General features: G+C 42.2%; 1 protein-coding gene across 1 annotated transcript; it reads right to left on the reverse strand.

The window, feature by feature from the left end:
* Positions 1 to 26: 26 nt before the first annotated feature.
* LOC142214628 (high affinity immunoglobulin gamma Fc receptor I-like) lies at positions 27 to 24,620 on the reverse strand. Its single transcript, XM_075283566.1, has 8 exons — positions 24,590 to 24,620; positions 22,427 to 22,447; positions 21,291 to 21,548; positions 15,250 to 15,510; positions 13,030 to 13,314; positions 12,655 to 12,936; positions 8,858 to 9,142; positions 27 to 118 (listed from the first exon to the last, which is right to left on the reverse strand). Exons 1-8 carry the CDS (start codon positions 24,618 to 24,620, stop codon positions 27 to 29), a joined length of 1,515 nt encoding a protein of 504 aa, XP_075139667.1.
* Positions 24,621 to 24,840: the final 220 nt, after the last annotated feature.

Consider the following 24,840-nt stretch of genomic DNA (forward strand, 5'->3'; position numbering starts at 1 on the left):
AAGCAGATGGTACAGTCACTCCTGGATCACATGGCCTTGCTAGTTCTTGTCTCCTGCAAGTGGCCATCAACCACCGAACTGAACCCCTGTTCACAAGTCATCTCCTTCACTGCACAGCCTACGATAGACATTGAGATGTATAGAATATTACTATAGCCACATATACAGGATTCCTTACTGAAAGCTTCATAAATGTAACTTATTTGTAGGATAAATGACCACTTAACCCTTTAGACATTTTCATGCCTGAAGCCGTACCGTAATCGTAATCCTAATTATTCGGTATGCGGTGTCTATACCTTCTGTAACACTTTATACAATTGAGGAAGTAATAATAAGATGAGAAGTAGTTAGGGTTGAGCCGATCTTGACTTTTCAGGATCGATTTTGAAATCCGATTTCCGATCATTTTTCATTCCAACTCGATCTCGATCCCAATTCCGCACCCAATGCAAGTCAATGGGATTTTTTTACTAATCGGAGATCGGATTTTAAAAACAATCCTATTCACTATACAGCATGGAATCTAACAATTGAACGCTTTAATTAGTAGTGATTTTTTTTAATCACTAAGTAGCCAGAGGATTTTTTTTTTAATCCTCTGGCTACTTAGTCCCCCCTGGTGTTCACTTACCTGCAGAGATGGCTGGTCGGTTGCCCGGTGTTCTCATTATTCTTTGCCTCGCTGCCCCCTGCCTCCCAGGTTAGGAGAGTTTGGGCGGGTACTAGGAGGGGAGACCTCACGTCTCCCCGCCCTGTACCCACCCACACTCTCCTAAGTCACAAGCCCCACCTTCTTCCTTCTTCCTTTAACACTAACCTGGGAGGTGGGGGCAGCGAGGCAAAGAAGAACAAGAACACCGGGCACCGGGCCAGCCATCTCTGCAGGTAAGTAGCTACTAGAGATGTTAGCTAGTCTCCCATTAGAATGAATGGACACAGCCGGCATGCAGGGGGTTAAGGCTGTGTCCCGGCTGCTTCCATTCATTCCTATGGAACCGCAGTGGAGCCTTCACACTGAGTATACACTCAGCTAAGAATGAGTGGAGCGTATACTCAGTGTGAAGGTTAACATTGTTAGCTTTTCCCACAATGCTTGGCCAGTAGCAAAGAATTGTGGGAAATAATCTCCGATCTAGATCCCACCTAAAAAGATCGTGAAATTTTCTCGATCGCCGATCAGAATCCCATCTTTTCCGAACACGATCGCTCAACCCTAGAAGTAATAAAACCAAATAAATAGCAATGAGATAAGATGCGAGAACTCTCTGCCTATATAAACCTTACAAGTACAAGAGACTTATAAGATGTCGATTTGCCAGAAATTTCAAGGACAACCCGAACCTGAAACTTTTGGAATTCATCGTGAAATTTACCTCCCAGTTTATTTAATTGAATTATTTTACTCTGGAGTCCCCGGGGGAGGTGAATATAAATAAACCATGGAGGTCTAGGAGAGGTGAGTAATAAGGTAACTCACCTGGAGGTTCAAACCTTACAAATATTCATTGAAATGAACAATACTTTTGATCCCTGAATGCCGCTGTATCTGTTGAAAGCATTCCCCTGTTGCTGTTAGTGTGGCACTTGGGTCTCTGGTCACCAAGTCATTGGCAAAATCCTGTGCATGTGCAGTATGCTTTTGTAGTCCTTGGCATACATAGAGTAGCCTGCAATAGAATCCATTGAATGACAGTCTGGGGGCCTTCACAAGGCTCCCCGCTGTCATGAAAACGTGATCCCGGTCCAGGAGTTTTCTACGGGTGCCAGAGATTGCTGGCAAAATGGTGGTGCCGTTGGGAAAATGGCACCTCGGTCGGGCACCGAAGGGGTAATTGCCCACGATTGGTGTGGGCACCGATAGTGAGCATTAGCACTGGGTGTCTACTGCATAAAACAGTAGACAACCGGCGTCTATGGTGGCCTCCCGTTTCCCGAGCAGCCGCCATGTTTAAACACCCGGCATCCGCCGTACAGTGTCGGGTAGGTGTTAAAGTGGGCTTTACTTTTATGGGACAAATTGTATTTGTCATTGGTCCCAATTAATATTCTGTATGTTGAAAAGGGAAAATGAAAAAAATAAATCAGAATTGGGTGAAATTGGAAAAAAACTGTTTGCACAAATGTTTTACTGTCTTTGCTTTTACAGCGTTCACTGTTGCTTCCAAAATAACTTCATCTGTATTCAATGGGTCGGTACGATTACAAAAATATCAAAAAAAATACAAAGGTTTTTTTCCCCCATATTTTAACCATCTCTTTAAAAAAGTTAAAATTTTATAAAAAAAAATAAAATAAAACGCTTAGAGTTTCCATATTCTAAGGCATTTTTTTTTGTGTGTTTTTTTAGACCAATTTGGGCAATGTCTTTTAATGCTCTTTATTCATTTTTTAGACACCCATAGAGTAGCGTGTAATACAAGTCTATATAACACAAGCATAGGAACCTTCAATAAGCTCCCAGCTGTCATAGCAATGGATCACCAACCCTGGATGTTGTTCGGGGGCTGGCCATCTACCCCAAAATAGCCTGTGTCCATAAGTCTCTGGGAAAATGACACCTCAGTTGGTTTTGGCCAAGGTACCAAGGGTGTTAGCAGGAAAGGGTTAAACAAGCAGATTTCTCTTCTCTATTGGGTGAATTCACAGCATGATTGAAAATGCAGATATGAACATGTGAATTGGTCAGGTTGAAGTTCCTTTTTCTATAGCTTGAGATTCACATTTCTCAACCATAACGTTTCCTGAGAACTGTTATTTCCCCCCTATGCCGTAACACCATTCCCACGTTTCGAAACCACACCCATTTGCAATATATCAATGAAAAAAAGACTATTTTGGGGTCAGAGTTTCAGAGTTGCCAAACAGACCCTAGTAAATGGGTAGAATACAATGCATATACAGGCAAGACCAGGGCTAAAAAAGATCACAAGGGGCTCCTTAACCCCACAGGCATATGAAGAGTCAATCTCCAACATTTTTGGGCCATGGCCAGACTTGAGGCATCCTCGGACGCTATATCCCTCCCCTCATACTCTGGGTCCGCACAACTCATGTCACTTTTACACTTCTTCTTACCTATCACTCTCTCTTTGTCTCCCATACCCCCACATAGACTGATGGTCCTACCTGAGGGCAGCACTCCCTCTATCTCTAATCCCATTATACATCTATCTTTATCTCCCGATTCACATCTGCATTCGGTATTTCGTTCGGGGAGTCCCCCTGAATGGAAACCTATACGCGTTAAAAAGCAGTTAGCCAAGAAACCACATGGACCCCATAGACTATAATGGGGTCCATGTGGTTTCTGCTCGGTGTCCGCACGATTCATGCAGAGAGAAAAGTACTGTAAGCAGCACATCTTATGCCAAAAGGAAAACCATTTTCTAGCTTTGCACATGCCTACACTAAAAAATCACTACTATCCTCTATGGTCACATACCAGTACCCAGGGGAACCCTAAAGGTGTAGCCAAATTTTTCCATATAAACTTACCAGTGAAAATACTGGACTCCATGTCTGACATAGAAGGTGATACCTGTTTATTGTCAATGAAATCTATGGAATCACCTACTTCACACAATCACACAACTCTGGTCAGGTCCCTTTGCTCCTTTCCATAACTGAACTCCAATCCTTTGCACGTGGTCACCTTATCCTATGTGGAAACCTTAACCTTGCTATCAGTCCCCTGCTCGGGCAAAACCCATCTTCCTTATAGTATCCTCAATAAGCTCCTTAAGCTCCTCAACCCCATGCCTGGTGCATCCTCAACCCAGATGGAAGAGAATATCTACTCTCATGTCCAGAAGAAGTCCAGAACCATAGGAGTAATGACTATAGGGCTATATGGGTTTATGATAGACCTGTAACATAAAGGTTACTCATATTTGTGCTGTACCGCATAAAACTAGGAGGATACGTATAGCAGATATTACATAGACATGGGTGACATGTGTGATAACACTATTTGACATGCAGCACATAGAGACTCCACCCCTAGATAAACATCATGGTACTGCCCACTTTATGCACATGACCTAACCTTTGGATCAGTATCAGATGGGCGCGTCAACCCACAACCCCTGTAATTTACAATTATATGATAACTTCCTCATTATTTGTAAATGCTTAAAGGGGCTGTCCATCCTAACCTATCTTTATATTATTTGTATTGCTGCTGGTGGGTCCATAAACATAAACCAGTACTCACCTCTCCCCAGCCTCGGTTTCCAGCAGAAGCCCCCTCCATCTATAGACAGATCACCCATCTGTATATTTCGGCTGATACAGATCCTCCCACTAATGTCAGCTAAGACGTCTTATTTGTGTGAGGAGACCACTGAAGGAAATCCTAGGAATGTAGTGAGGGGACCCTCAGAATATAAAGGGTAGTAAATAATGATGTTTCGCTTTGATATCAGAGTACAATCACTTGGAAGTCATTCAAGTAGGGAAGATGGGGTATACAACTTTTTTATTTTTTTCAAAATGTGATTTTTATTGAAAAAAATTGTACAAAAAAAGTAAATGAACAGCGATAACACAACAGAGAGGTAAACTAAGAAAAGCGTTAGACATATCAACGTTGGCCTAACATGGACAATACCATCAAGGATTCGTGTCCATCTCCCGTCCATCGGGAGACCAAAGTGATACAACATGTCCAAGTTTAATAGTAGACTATAGGTCATAGGCAGAATATGCAAATCTGTATTCCATGATGTAATTAGGAAGTCAGTGTTATGATCAGCAGGATTTATTAAAAAAAAACTAAAATGAAAACTCTACGGAGCCCTCTGGGCCACTGACTACTAACCAACCTGGTGTGAACACAGGCTAACAGTTCCTGTCACTGCCAGCTAAAATAAATGACCAGGTGCGCTCTGTTAACATTCACAGTGGCATGCAGTCAGAGCAGCCACACAAATAAACAAACTGGCTAGCCTGAACTCCAGGACTAGCCAGAGACCAAGTAAACCCTGTGTGTGGTAGTTCCACCCAAACACCCAGGCAACTACTGCCAAGCCCACTCCCAGTCACCCTGTCTGAGAAGTACTGCTAGCTGCCCCTACAGAGTTGTACCACACATACAAGGCAGCGTGCTGCCTGACTAACTGTGGAATTGCTAGCTCAGGGGTCATTTGCTAACTAGGGCATTTCTAGTTTACAGGCTGGAACCCATACATACAAACACACACATCATTTCAGGTTTGGAATGAGATCATAGAGCACCGGGTGTCCAGACTAGCCCCCTTATATAGGCAAGGGGCGGTCACCAGCAAATAGCCCAGCTGCCCAATCCGAGCGTCTATTGGTCGACTCCTATGTCGATCACCCCGTCGACCACGCCCGGCTGCTGCAAGACAGATTAACCCCTGCAACCCTGGATTGTGCAGAGTAACAGGCAGCGGCGCCCATATCATGGCCGCAGTTACTGCACAATCCTAACAGTCAGGTGCCTCAGTGTTGCAAACCAATAGAGGGCGCTCGCTGGAATGTGCAAGCCTGTCTTCCCTGATGTAATTAGGAAGACAGAATTCCAGTGAACTAGCCCTGTAACGGCTGCTCCCTTTAACATCATGCTCGACTTTCTAAGAGGCCTTTGTTTTGCAATGATGCTGGGATTATTACCAGGTATAGTCTCTCAACTGAGAACGGCCATTTTGAGGTTATTGCATCTCGTCAGCCCGGTGTAGACCTCTACCAGATTAGTCTTCAATACACTGGGCTTACGAGATGCAATAACATCAGAACGGCCGTCCTCGGTTGAGAGACTATACCTGGTAATAAACCCAGCATCATTGCAAAACAAAGGCCTCTTAGAAAGTCGAGCGTGATGTTAAAGTGAGCAGCCTTTATTGGGCTATATCACTGAGATTATGTCTTCCTAATTACATCAGGGAAGACAGGCTTGCACATTCCAGTGAGCGCCCTCTATTGGTTTGCAACACTGAGGCACCTGACTGTTAGGATTGTGCAGTAACTGCGGCCATGATATGGGCGCCGCTGCCTGTTACTCTGCACAATCCAGGGTTGCAGGGGTTAATCTGCCTTGCAGCACCTGACTTCCTAATTATATCATGGAAGACAGATTTGCATATTCTTCCCATGGTCCCTTGCAAAGTGGAGTGCTAAAGGCTTAATAAGTCCCTACACACCTATATGGTGGTCTTTCCCCAAGGAGTGACGATATCCCCCTAACCCTATATAGGTCATAGAGAGATAGTACAATGTGTGTAGTCCCCAGTAAGGCCCAGTAGCATATTAGACTGATCTAAACAGAGCCTAAGTAAGTGACATTACTCCATCTGCCACTTTTCTAAGAATGCCTTTTGGTATCCTGAGGTAGTTTATAATTACAAACCCCCAAAGTATTGGATTCTGCAGTATTGTCAGCCTGATGTCCCGGAATATTTCTAATAACCTAAAGAATCTTTGTTAATATCATCATTTTTACTATATCCTTATCTATGGATGACGGATGCCCTTCAGTCTTGTGGCTCCATCATTCATTATGTTGTAGAGCGACTCTCTGGCTCCATAGACTTCATCCATTTTATGTGATAGAAGACAAATAGAGCAGTAACTACTAATACACATCCAGATAATGTCAGATGGATTATATTCTGCCGGGTATATCCAGAATTGTCTGGAAAAAAAAAAAATATTTGTTAAATTCTTAAAAAATCAAAAACAAATAATAATATCATGAGAAAGAGCCCATTTATGGTTAAAGTTTGCTTATACTAATGAAAATTATCACATTAAAATGTTTACTTTTACATTGTACACAATGGAGGTGAGGATGATGGCCTCTGATATACCTCCTCTCTAAGGTTGAGGGCTAGGGTTGAGCGATCAGGATCGGAAAAGATTAGATTCCGATCGGCGATCGAGTAAATTTCACGATCATGATCAGAACTCCGATCCCGATCTTTTTCGGCTGGATCGAGGTCTCACGTTAGTTCCCACAATGCTTGGCTACTGGCCATTGGTTTGGCTGAGCCATCGGGATCGGGAAAGATCGGATCCCGATCAGCGATCGAGCAACTTTCACGATCGGGATCGGCTGGAAAATGATCGAAAATCGGATTTTAGAAACGATCCTGAAATCTCAAGATCGACTCAAACCTACTGAGGGCCAATGTTGTGGAAATGCAGATTTTCTTTTGTTGCAGATTTTTAAGCCAAAGCCAAGAGTGAGTTGAGCAAAAGAGGGAAGTTGGTTGGAATGAATACTAATGGTAGAACCAAGGGTGGACTGTATTGGAAAGAGTTAATTTTGCCCCATAATGCTTCTATCACTACAATTCTGGCTTTGTTTTAGATTTGTACTATGTTATTATACAGGGAGGGCAAATCACATTCCAGACCAATGACCATAAGAAATGGGCACAAATCAGTCCCTTATGTCAACTTCTGGAAAGATCTCTACTAGAGATGAGCGAGTAGTATTGGATCGAGTAGGTATTCGATCGAATACTATGGTATTCGAAATACTCGTACTCGATCGAGTACCACTCGCTATTCGAATGGAAAAGTTTGATGCAGAACCAGCATTGATTGGCCGAATGCTATACAGTCGGACAATCAACGCTGGTTCTTCTCCTACCTTTAGAAGTCTTCTCCGTGCAGCTTCCCCACGGCGTCTTCCGGCTCTGAATTCACTCTGCCAGGCATCAGGCCTGGGCAGAGCCCACTGTGCATGCCCGCTTGTAGTGCGGACATGCGCAGTCGGCTCTGCCCAGGCCCGATGCCTGGCAGAGTGAATTCAGAGCCGGAAGACGCCGCGGGGACCCTGCAAGGAAAAGACTGCACGGAGGATCCAGCCCGACCCTCACTCATGGACTTGGTAAGTATAATTTGATCGAATGTTGCCTACCCCTGAAACGAGCATTTTCCCCCCATAGACTATAATAGGGTTCGATATTCGATTCGAGTAGTCGAATATTGAGGGGCTACTTGAAACGAATATTGAACCTCAAATATTTTACTGCTTGCTCATCTCTAATCTCTACATTAAAGGGATTCTACCACTAAAACACATTTTTTTCTAGTTAACACGTCGGAATAGCCTTTAGAAAGGCTATTCGTCTCCTACCTTTGGATGGGCTCTCCGCCGCGCCCTTCGTTCAAAATACCGGTTTTTACCGGTATGCTAATGAGATCTCTCGCGGCGATGGGGGCATCCCCCATCGCAGGAGCAGCGATGGGGGCGTCCCCATTGCAGCTCGAAAACCGACCACAGCGCCGCCTCTATGGTCTTGCGTATCCTCCCCTTGCTTCTTCAGCGTCCTGTCGGAGGCCTGCGCAGTACGCTCTGTTCGGCAAAGATTGCCGAACGTACTGCGCATGCGCGAAATTGCAGTGCCCGCACTATACCGGTACAAACCGGTATTTTGAACGAACGGCGCAGCGGAGAGCCCATCCAAAGGTAGGAGACAAATAGCCTTTCTAAAGGCTATTCTGACGTGTTACCTAGAAAAAAATGTGTTTTAGTGGTAGAATCCCTTTAAGGAGGGGTTGGAAGATTATAAAGGTTTAGTGTATAATATAATAGGCAGTACTTAGCTTTAGCTCATCTATGAATTACCTATATGATCCCCCAAATTGAGTGTTTCTATCTTTTACTTACTTGCTTATCTTCCTTATTTTCTTATCTTTTATTACAATCCCCTATATCATCGGTGTGTGACATTCTTGTCCTCACTATCTTTAGAACCGACTGTAAAAATCACTAAATCTTGTAAAATATATTAAAGCAATTTTATAGAATGTATCCGGTACCTGAATGAAGTTAGTCAGTAAGAAGTTCTCCCATGTAGAAGACATGACCATTGTCTATACTCACCTTCTATCTGGATTATTGTCTCTGCACTTCTCTTCCTTACTCTGCCATCTGTAGTTTCCACCTCACATGAATATTTCCCAGAATCCTCCAGCTGGACATTGTAGACTTCATAGGTATCACTGACACCAAATCCCTGAACAATCCCTCCTTCTCTGTAGAAAGCAATCCGCAGTTGTGTATTGTGTCTGGGAGGAGGAGGGAGACTTGTCTGACATGTCAGGGTCATGTTATCTGCCTTTGAAACTGAGTGTGGAGTAACTTTTAAAGATGGAGTCATGAACAGTTCTAGAAAAGGAACAAAAGTGATGATCACAGATTACAGAGTTATATCTCTATACTATAAAAATTAATTCCTGTCTGTCTGTCTGTTCTTTATGCGCGACCAAACGACTGGACCGATCTTCACCAAATTTGGCACACAGATACTTCAAGTGTTTGGGAAGGTTTAAGATGAGGACCCAACTCACTTGAATGTACCGTTTCCGGAGATACAGCTTTTCCAAAACCCTGACCCCCCCAGTAAATACAAACCTGCAAGTCTGTTACTCATATTCCAACTGCCATACACACGGTTACTCCACATGTACAATACAACACTGATATCCAAACTGAGATACACGCATCGGAGGATTAGATACACAGAGCATCATCAAGTATCACATGCCAGAGGATTAAATATACGTGTCTGCACACAGTTCCACAAGATGGAGGATTAGATACGTACGTCTGAACACAGTTCCACATGCCACAGGATTAGATACACGTGTCTTCACACAGTACCACACGCTGGAGGATTAGATACACAGGTCAGCACACAGTATCACACACCGAAGGATTAGATACATACATCTGCACACAGTTCCACATGCCAGAGGATTAGATATGCACATCTGCACACAGTACCACACGCTGGAGGATTAGATACACAAGTCATCACACAGTATCACACGCCGGGGATTAGATATGCGCGTCTGCACATGGTACCACACACTGGAGAATTAGATACACAACTCAGCACACAGTACCACATGCCGGAGGGTTAACTACGCTGTCAGCACACAGTTCCACACGCCGGAGAATTATATTTGCGCTTCTGCGCACAGTACCACACGCTGGAGGATTAGATATGTGCATCTATACACAGTTACACATGCAACAGGATTATATACGCACGTCTGCGCACAGTTTCCTATGCCGGAGGATTAGATACACACATTTTCATACAATACCACACACCAGAGGATTAGATACACGCCACTGCGCACAATACCACATGGGAAGGGTTAGATACATGCATCTGCACACAGTACCACACGCCAGATGATTAGATACACTTGTCTGCACACAGTACCACACACCGGAGGATTAAATGAGAATGTCTGCACACAGTATTATTTGCCAGAGGATTAGATATGCACATATGCACACAGTACCACACGCTGAAGAATTAGATACACAATTCAGCACACAGTACTACATGCTGGATCGTTAAATATGCTGTCTGCACACAGTACCACAAGCCGGAGGATTAGATATGCGCGTCTTCACACAATTCCACACGCCGGAGGATTATATATGTGCCACTGCACACAATACCACATGCAGAGAGATTGGATACACACCACTGAACAAAATACCACATGCCAGAGGATTAGATATACAGCACTGCACACAATACCACATGCCAGAGGATTAGATACATGGCTCTGCACACAGTACCACATATTAGAGTTTTACTCCAGGTTTCCATAGCAATCCAGCCATTTTTCTTCACTGCTTTATGTCAGCTTTAAAGAGGCAGGGCGCTGTGGATGACACTATTACACAAGGTCACATACACACAACTTTACTCCAGGTCTCGATAACAACTGATCTCAGGCTGTTCACTGATATCCGAAATGAGATACACATAATCACATGACACTTATGGACACACAAATGATATACAAAATAAACCAGTGCAAAACTGGACAATTCTTATGGGGCCATTACACAAACAAAAAATGAAATATACCTGTACGAATCCAGGTGCCCCTACACACACACATATATATATATATATATATATATATATATATATATATATATATATATATATATATAGTCCTATGAAAAAGTTTGGGCACCCCTATTAATCTTAATCATTTTTAGTTCTAAATATTTTGGTGTTTGCAGCAGCCATTTCAGTTTGATATATCTAATAACTGATGGACACAGTAATATTTCAGGATTGAAATGAGGTTTATTGTACTAACAGAAAATGTGCAATATGCATTAAACCAAAATTTGACCGGTGCAAAAGTATGGGCACCCTTATCATTTTATTGATTTGAATACTCCTAACTACTTGTTACTGACTTACTGAAGCACAAAATTGGTTTTGTAACCTCACTGAGCTTTGAACTTCATAGCCAGATCTATCCAATCATGAGAAAAGGTATTTAAGGTGGCCAATTGCAAGTTGTTCCCCTATTTGAATCTCCTCTGAAGAGTGGCATCATGGGCTACTCAAAACAACTCTCAAATTATCTGAAAACAGATCATTCAACATAGTTGTTCAGGGGAAGGATACACAAAGTTGTCTCAGAGATTTAACCTGTCAGTTTCCACTGTGAGGAACATAGTAAGGAAATGGAAGACCACAGGGACAGTTCTTGTTAAGCCCAGAAGTGGCAGGCCAAGAAAAATATCAGAAAGGCAGAGAAGAAGAATGGTGAGAACAGTCAAGGACAATCCACAGACCACCTCCAAAGAGCTGCAGCATCATCTTGCTGCAGATGGTGTCACTGTGCATCAGTCAACAATACAGTGCACTTTGCACAAGGAGAAGCTGTATGGGAGAGTGATGAGAAAGAAGCCGTTTCTGCACGTACGCCACAAACAGAGTCGCCTGAGGTATGCAAAAGCACATTTGCACAAGGCAGCTTCATTTCGGAAGAAGGTCATGTGGACTGATGAAACAAAGATTGAGTTGTTTGGTCATACAAAAAGGCGTTATGCATGGCATCCAAAAAAACAGCATTCCAAGAAAAACACTTGCTATCCACTGTAAAATTTGGTGGAGGTTCCATCATGCTTTGGGGCTGTGTGGCCAATGCCGGCACCGGGAATCTTGTTAAAGTTGAGGGTCGCATGGATTCCACTCAGTATCAGCAGATTCTTGAGAATAATGTTCAAGAATCAGTGACGAAGTTGAAGTTACGCCGGGGATGGATATTTCAGCAAGACAATGATCCAAAACACTGCTCCAAATCGACTCAGGCATTCATGCAGAGGAACAATTACAATGTTCTGGAATGGCCATCCCAGTCCCCAGACCTGAATATCATTGAACATCTGTGGGATGATTTGAAGCGGGCTGTCCATGCTCGGCGACCATCAAACTTCACTGAACTTGAATTGTTTTGCAAAGAGGAATGGTCCAAAATCCCTTCATCCAGGATCCAGGAACTGATTAAGAGCTACAGGAAGCGACTAGAGGCTGTTATCTTTGTAAAAGGAGGATGTACTAAATATTAATGTCACTTTTCTGTTGAGGTGCCCATACTTTTGCACCGGTCAAATTTTGGTTTAATGCATATTGCACATTTTCTGTTAGTACAATAAACCTCATTTCAATCCTGAAATATTACTGTGTCCATCAGTTATTAGATATATCAAACTGAAATGGCTGCTGCAAACACCAAAATATTTAGAACTAAAAATGATTAAGATTAATAGGGGTGCCCAAACTTTTTCATAGGACTGTATATATATATATTACAGATTTGTAGGGGTTTAAAAGACCGGTTACCTACCTTGTACCCATATGTTGTGCCCATCACTGATCTTTATTGTAGAATGGATTGAGGTTCTTACATGACATGTATAATTCCCAGAATCCTCCAGCTGAGCAGACTGAACCTCATATTTATTAGATGGAGAAGAATCCTGAACCTTCCGTCCATCTCTATAGAAAGTAAACTGGACATCTCTAGGCCTTACGTATGTACTAAGAGTCGTGTCACATATCAGGGTGAAGGGATATCCTTCAAACATTACTTTATTGATCACGATAATACGTGGACTTGAAAACAGCTCTAATAATGGAGAAAGATGATACAGAGATATTACGATGTCCCTCATAACTAAATTTTTCAGATGTAATATCCATGACCATTGTCTATACTCACCTCCTATCTGGATTATTGTCTCTGCACTTCTCTTCCTTACTCTGCCATCTGTAGTTTCCACCTCACATGAATATTTCCCAGAATCCTCCAGCTGGACATTGTAGACTTCATAGGTATCACTGACACCAAATCCCTGAACAATCCCTCCTTCTCTGTAGAAAGCAATCCGCAGTTGTGTATTGTGTCTGGGAGGAGGAGGGAGACTTGTCTGACATGTCAGGGCCATCTTATCTGTAGTAATAACTGGTTGTGGGGTCACTGATATTGTTGGGGTCGTGAACAGATCTAGAAAAGGAACGTAAGTGATGTAAACAGATTATAGATATATGTAGGGGTATGGATTACAGAAATCATCCAGTGACTTAAAACATAATTTGTAGGTTTTGCAAATATAAATTAATTGAAGTTACTTTAATTACAAAGTATTGGTAACCCAAATGAATTCCGCTTTCCTGGTCTTATAACTTGGATGTCCAAGTTGTGTCAATGTCAGGAGCTTTCTCCCCCTCTTTATGTCAGTGATGTGATATCGCCATCATTGTTCAGCTCATTAGATATGTCTGCGTTTATACCAATGCTTCGGGCCTACTTGCATGACGTCCCTGACGTCACATGGCTGGGGCCTGCATCCTTATGCCTCGCGATGCAGGCCCCAGTTCATGTCATGTCACATACATCATTGAAGATGGCCAACATCACTAGGCAGTGCAGCCGCGCCCAGGGAAAGGTAAGTAACAGTGTTTTTCATGTTTTTATACCCCCTTGGTCTCCAATTATTATACTCTGGAGTCTGAAAAGACCCCAGAGTATAATAAATGTTCATGGGTGTCCACAATGGGGTATAATACTGTGTGCAGGGGCCACTATGGGGTATAATACTGTGTGTCTAAGGGCCACGATGCGGTATCATAATGGGTGCAGGGGCCACTATGGAGCATAATATTATGTGCAGGGATCACTACTGGGCATAATATTGTGTGCAGGGGCCACTATGGGGCATAATACTGTGTGTCTAAGGGCCACGATGCGGTATCATAATGGGTGCAGGGGCCACTATGGAGCATAATATTATGTGCAGGGATCACTACTGGGCATAATGTTGTGTGCAGGGGCCACTATGGGGCATAATACTGTGTGCAGGGGCCACTATGGGACATAATACTGTGTGTCTAAGGGCCACGATGCGGTATCATAATGGGTGCAGGGGCCACTATGGAGCATAATATTATGTGCAGGGATCACTACTGGGCATAATATTGTGTGCAGGGGCCACTATGGGACATAATATTGTGTGCAGGGGCCACTATGGGGCATAATACTGTGTGCAGGGGCCACTATGGGGCATAATACTGTGTGCAGGGCCACTATGGGACATAATACTGTGTTCAGGGGCCACTATGGGGCATAATACTGTGTGTAGGGACCACTATAGCGCATAATAGTGTGTGCAGGGGCCACTATGGGACATAATACTGTGTGCAGGGGCCACAATGGGACATAATACTGTGTTCAGGGGCCACTATGGGGCATAATACTGTGTGTAGGGACCACTATAGCGCATAATAGTGTGTGCAGGGGCCACTATGGGACATAATACTGTGTGCAGGGGCCACAATGGGGTATCATACTGTGTGCAGGGGACACTGTGAGGTATAATAGTGCGTACAGGAATGATTTTGGTATAATGGGGATGCTAGGAGAAAAACAAAAAGGCAATAAAGATGTGGCCGCAAAGATTTGTCACAGGTTGCAGTTGTATGGGAATGTGATAGGTCCTATTTAGGGATAACACCCCTCTGCTGCTGCTGTATACTCCGGCCCAGGTTTAATAACTAGGCTACACCCAGAAAGTAGCCAAATATTTCAGCTTCTGTTCAAAAATTGCCACTTTCTAAGCCAGATTGCTGTAAATGAATAGCACAGCTGGTGCACGGGCAACACATGGATGTCATCCGTATGCCGCCTGTCCACTGGCCACGCTTCTGTGGCCCCATACATTCAATGAATAGGAGCCGCAGAATCATGGTCGCACAGGCATCTACATTGCAAGGGGTGAAATATGTTCCAAAAGTCTGATGTGAAAATATCCTCAGTATATAAAGCATGTTATGAATTTGACAATCTCTCACTTGTGCGTTACACGTTCCCAGTTTGTGGAATTTCACTTTATAAATTGGCCACAAATTTGCTGCCTATGCATATAAATAGTCCTGGATTTACCGTGAACAGCTAGAGAAACCACATCGACATATTGATAATATATTCCACGACGATAGATTTGTTTTGTGCAATTATATTTCCCAGCAGTCGTCTTGGTTACATCTCTAATATAATATTCTGCATTATCTGACCAGTCTCTAATGACTCTGTTATCTTTGTAAAATCTTGTCTTTCCTCCAGAGTATCCAGGATAGTGGTGGCATCTTATATTTATCTCATCTCCTTCATAGACATATAGAGGGATCTGCAGGATGACCCAACCTGTAATATACAATGATATAAGATGAGGAGACATACAGAAGAGTCTGCAGGATGAGCCAACCTGGAATATACAATGATATAAGATGAGGAGACATACAGAAGAGTCTGCAGGATGAGCCAACCTGGAATATACAATGATATAAGATGAGGAGACATATAGAGGGATCTGCAGGATGATGCAACCTGTAATATACAATGATATAAGATGAGGAGACATATAGAGGGATCTGCAGGATGATCCAACCTGTAATATACAATGATATAAGATGAGGAGACATATAGAGGGATCTGCAGGATGAGCCAACCTGGAATATACAATGATATAAGATGAGGATACATACAGAAGAGTCTGCAGGATGAGCCAACCTGTAATATACAATGATATAAGATGAGGAGATATATAGAGGGATCTGCAGGATGATCCAACCTGTAATATACAATTATATAAGATGAGGAGACATATAGAGGGATCTGCAGGATGAGCCAACCTGTAATATACAATGATATAAGATGAGGAGACATACAGAAGAGTCTGCAGGATGAGCCAACCTGTAATATACAATGATATAAGACGAGGAGACATATAGAGGGATCTGCAGGATGATCCAACCTGTAATATACAATGATATAAGATGAGGAGACATATAGAGGGATCTGCAGGATGATCCAACCTGTAATATACAATGATATAAGATGAGGAGACATATAGAGGGATCTTCAGGATGAGCCAACCTGTAATATACAATGATATAAGATGAGGAGACATACAGAAGAGTCTGCAGGATGAGCCAACCTGTAATATACAATGATATAAGATGAGGAGACATATAGAGGGATCTGCAGGATGAGCCAACCTGTAATATACAATGATATAAGATGAGGAGACATACAGAAGAGTCTGCAGGATGAGCCAACCTGGAATATACAATGATATAAGATGAGGAGACATATAGAGGGATCTGCAGGATGATGCAACCTGTAATATACAATGATATAAGATGAGGAGACATATAGAGGGATCTGCAGGATGATCCAACCTGTAATATACAATGATATAAGATGAGGAGACATATAGAGGGATCTGCAGGATGAGCCAACCTGTAATATACAATGATATAAGATGAGGAGACATACAGAAGAGTCTGCAGGATGAGCCAACCTGTAATATACAATGATATAAGATGAGGAGACATACAGAAGAGTCTGCAGGATGAGCCAACCTGGAATATACAATGATATAAGATGAGGAGACATATAGAGGGATCTGCAGGATGAACCAACCTGTAATATACAATGATATAAGATGAGGAGACATATAGAGGGATCTGCAGGATGAGCCAACCTGGAATATACAATGATATAAGATGAGGATACATACAGAAGAGTCTGCAGGATGAGCCAACCTGTAATATACAATGATATAAGATGAGGAGATATATAGAGGGATCTGCAGGATGATCCAACCTGTAATATACAATTATATAAGATGAGGAGACATATAGAGGGATCTGCAGGATGAGCCAACCTGTAATATACAATGATATAAGATGAGGAGACATACAGAAGAGTCTGCAGGATGAGCCAACCTGTAATATACAATGATATAAGACGAGGAGACATATAGAGGGATCTGCAGGATGATCCAACCTGTAATATACAATGATATAAGATGAGGAGACATATAGAGGGATCTGCAGGATGATCCAACCTGTAATATACAATGATATAAGATGAGGAGACATATAGAGGGATCTTCAGGATGAGCCAACCTGTAATATACAATGATATAAGATGAGGAGACATACAGAAGAGTCTGCAGGATGAGCCAACCTGTAATATACAATGATATAAGATGAGGAGACATATAGAGGGATCTGCAGGATGAGCCAACCTGTAATATACAATGATATAAGATGAGGAGACATACAGAAGAGTCTGCAGGATGAGCCAACCTGGAATATACAATGATATAAGATGAGGAGACATATAGAGGGATCTGCAGGATGATGCAACCTGTAATATACAATGATATAAGATGAGGAGACATATAGAGGGATCTGCAGGATGATCCAACCTGTAATATACAATGATATAAGATGAGGAGACATATAGAGGGATCTGCAGGATGAGCCAACCTGTAATATACAATGATATAAGATGAGGAGACATACAGAAGAGTCTGCAGGATGAGCCAACCTGTAATATACAATGATATAAGATGAGGAGACATATAGAGGGATCTGCAGGATGAGCCAACCTGGAATATACAATGATATAAGATGAGGAGACATACAGAAGAGTCTGCAGGATGAGCCAACCTGTAATATACAATGATATAAGACGAGGAGACATATAGAGGGATCTGCAGGATGATACATCCTGTAATATACAATGATATAAGATGAGGAGACATACAGAAGAGTCTGCAGGATGAGCCAACCTGTAATATACAATGATATAAGATGAGGAGACATATAGAGGGATCTGCAGGATGAGCCAACCTGTAATATACAATGATATAAGACGAGGAGACATATAGAGGGATCTGCAGGATGATACATCCTGTAATATACAATGATATAAGATGAGGAGACATACAGAAGAGTCTGCAGGATGAGCCAACCTGTAATATACAATGATATAAGATGAGGAGACATATAGAGGGATCTGCAGGATGAGCCAACCTGTAATATACAATGATATAAGGTCTTATCCACATGACTAAGCCGTTTTAAAGTCCATATTTGTTTTGATTCCATTCTGTTTTTCCCTCTTTGACGGCCGAGGATTATCCGTTTTCCATCTGTTTTTAATGGACCGTTGCAAAAACAACCCATTGATCTGTTTTTTAACAGATGTAACTCAGATACCAATCCATTTAGCATTAAAAATGGATCCATAGATTTCTATTGTATCTGTGTGTCTGTCTAAAGAGACAAAGAAAGAGCACATCTGTTTCTTTATCTGAACACCTTCGTCATGTGAATATACTCATTCACTGTCAATGTTTTTAAAATGAGTATTAAAAAAAAGCCATAGCATTGCTGATTTTTCACTGTTGGATGAAAAAGGCTTAAGATGAGGTAATATAGAGGAGCAGATAATAATAAGGGCAAAATGAGTGGCTGCCCGGTGCCCAAGGCTGCAAGGGGGCCCAGCAACAAGTAATTGCCCATTTTATCCCATTATATTTTGACCTTTCATCTGCCCATATAGTCGACTACTGTTGTGGTGCCCGGGAGTTTACTGGAGGTGAGTATTGTGAGGTTGTTGGTCAAAACTTGTTAGTATTTATGAGATTTGTCCAGCAGTTTTATTGGGATAGAACATGTTATTATACTCTGGGGTCTCTTCAGATCCCATAATATAACTAGTAACAATGTTAGAGAGAATATTAGGGAACAAAATCCCAAAATTGCCAGGATGCATGCTGTTTTTCAGAGATGTAGGATACAGTACGCTCGTAGGACAACGTAGATCTTTTATTGGTACGGATGAGAGTATCGTGTCCTCCTTCCATACCAATAAAAGTTCCATGTTGTACTATGATCGTATCGTGTCCTACTACTGTAACAATAAAAGTTCTACGTTGTACTACAAGCGTATCGTGTCCTACTTCCATACCAATAAAAGTTCCATGTTGTACTATGATCGTATCGTGTCCTACTACTGTAACAATAAAAGTTCTACGTTGTACTACAAGCGTATCGTGTCCTACTTCCGTACCAATAAAAGTTCCATGTTGTACTATGATCGTATCGTGTCCTACTACTGTACCAATAAAAGTGCTACGCTGTACTACAAGCGTATCATGTCCTACGTCTGTACCAATAAAAGTTCTCTGTCGTACTACGAGTGTATCGTGTCCTACTTCTGTACCAATAAAAGTTCTCCATTGTACTACCAGCATATCGTGTCCTACCTCCGTACCAATAAAAGTTCTATGTTGTACTACAAGCATATCGTGCCCTACTACTGTACCAATAAAAGTTCCACATTATACTATGAGCATATCGTGTCCTACTTCCATACCAATAAAAGTTCTACATTGTACTATGATCGTATCGTGTCGTACTTCCGTACCAATAAAAGTTCTCTGTTGTACTACGAGCGTATCATGTCCTATTTCCGTACCAATAAAAGTTCTCTATTGTACTACCAGTGTATCATGTCCTACTTCCGAACCAATAAAAGTTCCATGTTGTACTACGAGCGTATTGTGTCCTACTTTCGTACCAATAAAAGTTTTCCATTGTACTACCAGCGTTTCGTGTCCTACTTCCGTACCAATAAAAGTTTTACGTTGTACTATGATCGTATCGTGTCCTACTTCCGTACCAATAAAAGTTCCACGTTGTACTATGAGTGTATTGTGTCCTACTTCTGTACCAATAAAAGTTCTCCGTTGTACTATGAGTGTATTGTGTCCTACTTTCGTACCAATAAAATGTCTACGTTGTACTACCAGCGTTTCGTGTCCTACTTCCGTACCAATAAAAGTTTTACATTGTACTATGATCGTATCGTGTCCTACTACTGTACCAATAAAAGTTCTCCGTTGTACTACAAGCGTATCATGTCCTACTTCTGTACCAATAAAAGTTCCATGTTGTACTACGAGTGTATTGTGTCTACTTCTCCGCAAGAGAGTGCAAATCCTGTCAATTTTGGGATTTTGTTCCCAAATATTCTCTCTGATTCCACACAACTCCAGATCATTCTGGTAGACACTAGCCAGTGGTCGCTGCCCACTTCACCCCTCGGATTTCCAAGCGTCTTCTTCAAAAGAAGCCTGTGACTCAGTATTGAATTGGTTGAGCACACGTTTTCTGTTACCCCCTTTCCTGGGCTCCTCTTTCCTCTTCGGGCCTTTCTTGGCCTCTTGAATGATGCCCAATCACAGGTCTTACATGTCCCTGACATTATTCAGGATGCTAGAGGAAGTCCAAAGAGGAACGGGAACCATGGGCAGGTGAGTAATACTTATAATGCTTATGCTTAATAATGCTTATTTTCATCTCTTGGGCCTCCTTTTATTATAAAGAGAGACCCCAGAGTATATTAGTAATTCGGTGGTGACCCCCAAAAATGTTCAGATCGACCAAACCTGAAATTTTTGAAAAATTAATAACATAAATAGAAGTTGACTATCCCTATGTATGTGTTTTTTTTTTTTGTTTATTTATTTTTAATGTGGGGGCTACTCTGGGACATTATACTGTATGACGGGGCCACTGTTGGACGGTATACTGTATAAGGGCCATTATGGGACATTATATTGTGTAGCGGGAGAATTATGGAACATAATATGGTGGGGGGCCTCTATGAGACATTATACTGCATTATACTGTCACAGGGCTCTTTGGTGTGAATGTAGATAGTACATTTTTTAAGAACAATACGGGGCCCATGGTACCCTTAAGCTACAGTCACACAACAGTGAATAATGGCCATGTGACATTGTTTTTTTTTAATGGTAGAAACACGAAAGCATTATATTCAACATCAGTGAATGGGGGCTATTCACATGACCATTACTATGACAGTCCGTTGTCATGAACTGTCAAGATATAGGTCATGTCCTATTTTTGGTTGGTTTTCACGGAACCCTCCATACAGTAAAATGAAAACGGGTGCCCCTGTGGTTCAAGATGACAGTGAAAAATGTACATTTTTCATGGCCACTTTGCACCTTGGTTGTTTGAATGTAGTCTTATCTGCCCTTGGAGATACAACTTGTTACCTTGTCTGTATATATATGATCTGGTAGATTTACTCACCATGACTAACCTCCAGTCTAGCGGGGTCACTTATTTCTCCAGGTCTGCTCTGACATTGGTAACTTCCACTGTGTGATGTTTCAGCCTTCTGTATTATATAGGATTTCCCATTGTATACTTGCTCACTGTCTTTGTACCATATATAATCCATCCCCTCTCCTATAGTAGATCCCACATCACAGGTCATTGTTATCTGCTCTGTTGTAAAGATCTTCTTGTAGTCTGGAGTGAAGGCCACCGCAGGTCTGATGGCGGCTCCTATAAGACATCAGGGATCATATAGGGGAATTGTAGACATAATATCCTGCACATTCTACTTATCACAGCACCTCAGAACCACAACCTCTTTCCAAAAAGTTTCTATAACAGAACAATACCAAGTCATGTGCCAAAAATCTGAATGGGTAATAGAACATCTAAGGCACCCTGCATGCGGCATCCATCCCCTTCTATTCAAACTGGAATGGGAATAATATTGGTGTAATATGTAAACTGACTCTAGGGTATCTTGTAAAGATTCCTCAGTAAGGTCAGGTGTACATGTGCACCATCTTGTCAATGCATAAGGGACACCTTGGCCAGAATCAAGTATGCATATAGGCCTGATATCAAACCAGGAGTTCCCTGGGAGAAGAGTGCATTAATAAGGGGGTATGCAGAGATCTGGCTATCAGGCCGCGGATATTGGGTTGATAGAACATGTCTGATTTTCAGGAACCTGAAAAATGATGACCTCAAGATTGCATGGGGTCACAGAAGGAAGTTATCTCATATTGCGACCAGGAGCGAGCACCAAGTAGACCAGTTAGTTTAGGAACCCCCATAGAGGGTTTACGATGGGATGTCTGTGACTTGTTTTGCCATGAGAGACAAATTTTTCTTGAATCTCTATAAATCGTCACATCTTGGTGCTGCTTGTGCTCCCATAAAGGGATAATTTTTGGTGGCTTTTTTGTACACTTAATTCTTTATCACAAGCAAACTAACTGTATAATAAACAGTCTCTGCCTAGCCTGTAAGGAATACGGGTTTGTCATTGGAGAGTTAGGAGTGGACCTCATGGACAAAAATAGTCTTTAGACGGTCTGGTAACTAGTGAAAGAATAAAGGACGGAAGAATAAAGCTGGTCACTTACCTTCTTGTATGAGAACCAACCCTATAAAACGAAATAGAAAAATGGGGTTCACATATGTGCAGTAATATATAAAGATGAGCGAACAGTAAAATGTTCAATATTCGATATTCGTTTCGAGTAGCCCTTCAATATTCGACTACTCAAATCGAATATCAAACCCTATTATACTCTATGGGGGAAAAATGCTCGTTTCAGGGGTAGGCAGCATTCGATCAAATTGAACTTACCAAGTCCACGAGTGAGGGTCGGGCTGGATCCTCCGAGAAGTCTCCGTGCAGCGTCCGCGAGGCGTCTTTTGGCTCTGAATTCACTCTGCCAGGCATCGGGCCTGTGCAGAGCCGACTGCGCATGCCCACACTACAAGAAAATGGCCGCTTACAGTCAAAGCGGCCATTTTGGCTCTGCCCAGGCCCGATGCCTGGCAGAGTGAATTCAGAGCTGGAAGACGCCGTGGGGACGCTGCACAGAGAAGACTTCTAAAGGTAGGAGAAGAACCAGCGTTGATTGTCCGACTGTATAGCATTCGGCCAATCAATGCTGGTTCTGCATCAAACTTTTCCATTCGAATAGCGAGTAGTATTCGATCGAGTACAAGTATTTAGAATACCGTAGTATTCGATCGAATACTACTTGCTCATCTCTAGTAATATAGTCTTGTTCCCTATTATTGCATTGATACGTTTTTACTTGAACCCAACAGAGTTACTTCTCTACTAGGTGTCATTTCTTTAAACAATAAAACTTAAAGGGATCACAAGGAGGGAACAGTATAAAATAACAAAATAATTAGATCTCACCCAAGCTTCTCTACAACATCTACAATCCCACTTCCCTACTGTCCAGCTCTTTTTATTCCGTTGTTCAAACAGCCGTGTGAAGTCTTTTTTGTGTTACAAATTGTTTTATCTAATGGGATCCTTCAGGGGCTCATCTAGAAGTTTGGGTTTTTATACTAGAATGCCTCTTAACTACCCCCCCCCCATTGATTAGATATTGGCCAGCTCCATAACGGATCAGCTATGTAGGCGTACATTAGGTCCCTGTCCTATACAGTTTATGGTATTGGAAGCAATCAGTTCAACGACCTGTGTAATGGCCGAGCACCAAATCTGCAGCTCAGTTCCCTTTGACATCGATGCTGTAGTAGAGCTTGCTTGCTTCTGGCCGCTGTGAAAGGAATTTTGTACACTTGAAAAAGGGCTGTAATCCAGAAATGCGTTGTGTGTGTGTTAATAAAAGAAGTATCATTGTCATCTACAGGCGAGCGCCGAATCCCGTGAGGAGACTGGTTCAGTCTACACCATTACCTATACATCCCTGTGGTGACTACAGCAGATACCTTGACCTCTGTCATCTGTTTGCTACTTGCATTAAGGGTTGTTGTGCCATCTGCACAACCCTATCAGGTGAGAAAAACAGAATTCAGGTTCATCTCCAGCTCCTCTCATCTGCTGTGCATCGGGGCTGGTTGCTGATCATTGCTGTGCATTTGGGCTCATTGCTGCATCCTCAACCCACAAGTCCAAGACTGACTCCCATCACTTCTATGGATCGGATGGAGCAGCTATTCCAGCATTAACATAACTTTTATCACTGCTTGGAGGTGCTTCACCTTGGTATGCAATTTCTGCACTTGAGAAAGGACCCGTGGTGGTCCGAAACGTGTCGTGCATCTTATTTGTCTCGTACTAAAAAACCCTCTTTAGGAAACCCCTTTAATATAAACTGTAACCTGACCATATCCATCTTACACAGGTACAGGTTCATTATATCGGAGGTTGGCATAAGCCTAGCCCAGTGAGCTGGAGAAGATCAGGACAGTATGACAATACGTATCGAAATACCGCCATGTAAAAGCAGGCAAAGTACAGCCCAGTGTAGTCCTCATGATAATATAATAATCTCCTCAATCTCTTCACTTCACAGCATCTAAGATCAGATATTCCAGCACAATAATAGTGACTAGTCCATAGTAATGGCGGTATATGAGGAGTAGTCACAGCTGACATTAGACCTGTGCACAGCCGTATAGAGGACATAGGATGGGAGACTTGGGGTGTAGCCCGGTAACTTGTAGTAATGTCCGGGATTTATAGGAGATTATTAACCCCTTCTTATAATTCCCCATCACAGACTGAAAGACATGAAGATCATTGTACTTACAGAGTAATAAGACGGACATCTCTGCGGACATGATGGATGGAGACAACGCTGCACAGATTGAAAAAGGAACTTGGTTTGTGTCGGTGTCTTCAAGTTTATGACAAGAATAAAGGAAGGAAGAAGTATGGCGAAATAGTTACTGTCATTCACGTCACTGTTATTTTACAGTAGAATCATGAGATACATAGTAAGAGTCGGCCGTAGTTTGGGTGATGTCATGTGTGATACTTCCCATGAGTGTCCCTATATGG

The sequence above is a fragment of the Leptodactylus fuscus genome, chromosome 7 (genome assembly GCF_031893055.1).
Source record: "Leptodactylus fuscus isolate aLepFus1 chromosome 7, aLepFus1.hap2, whole genome shotgun sequence".
NCBI lineage: Eukaryota > Metazoa > Chordata > Amphibia > Anura > Leptodactylidae > Leptodactylus > Leptodactylus fuscus.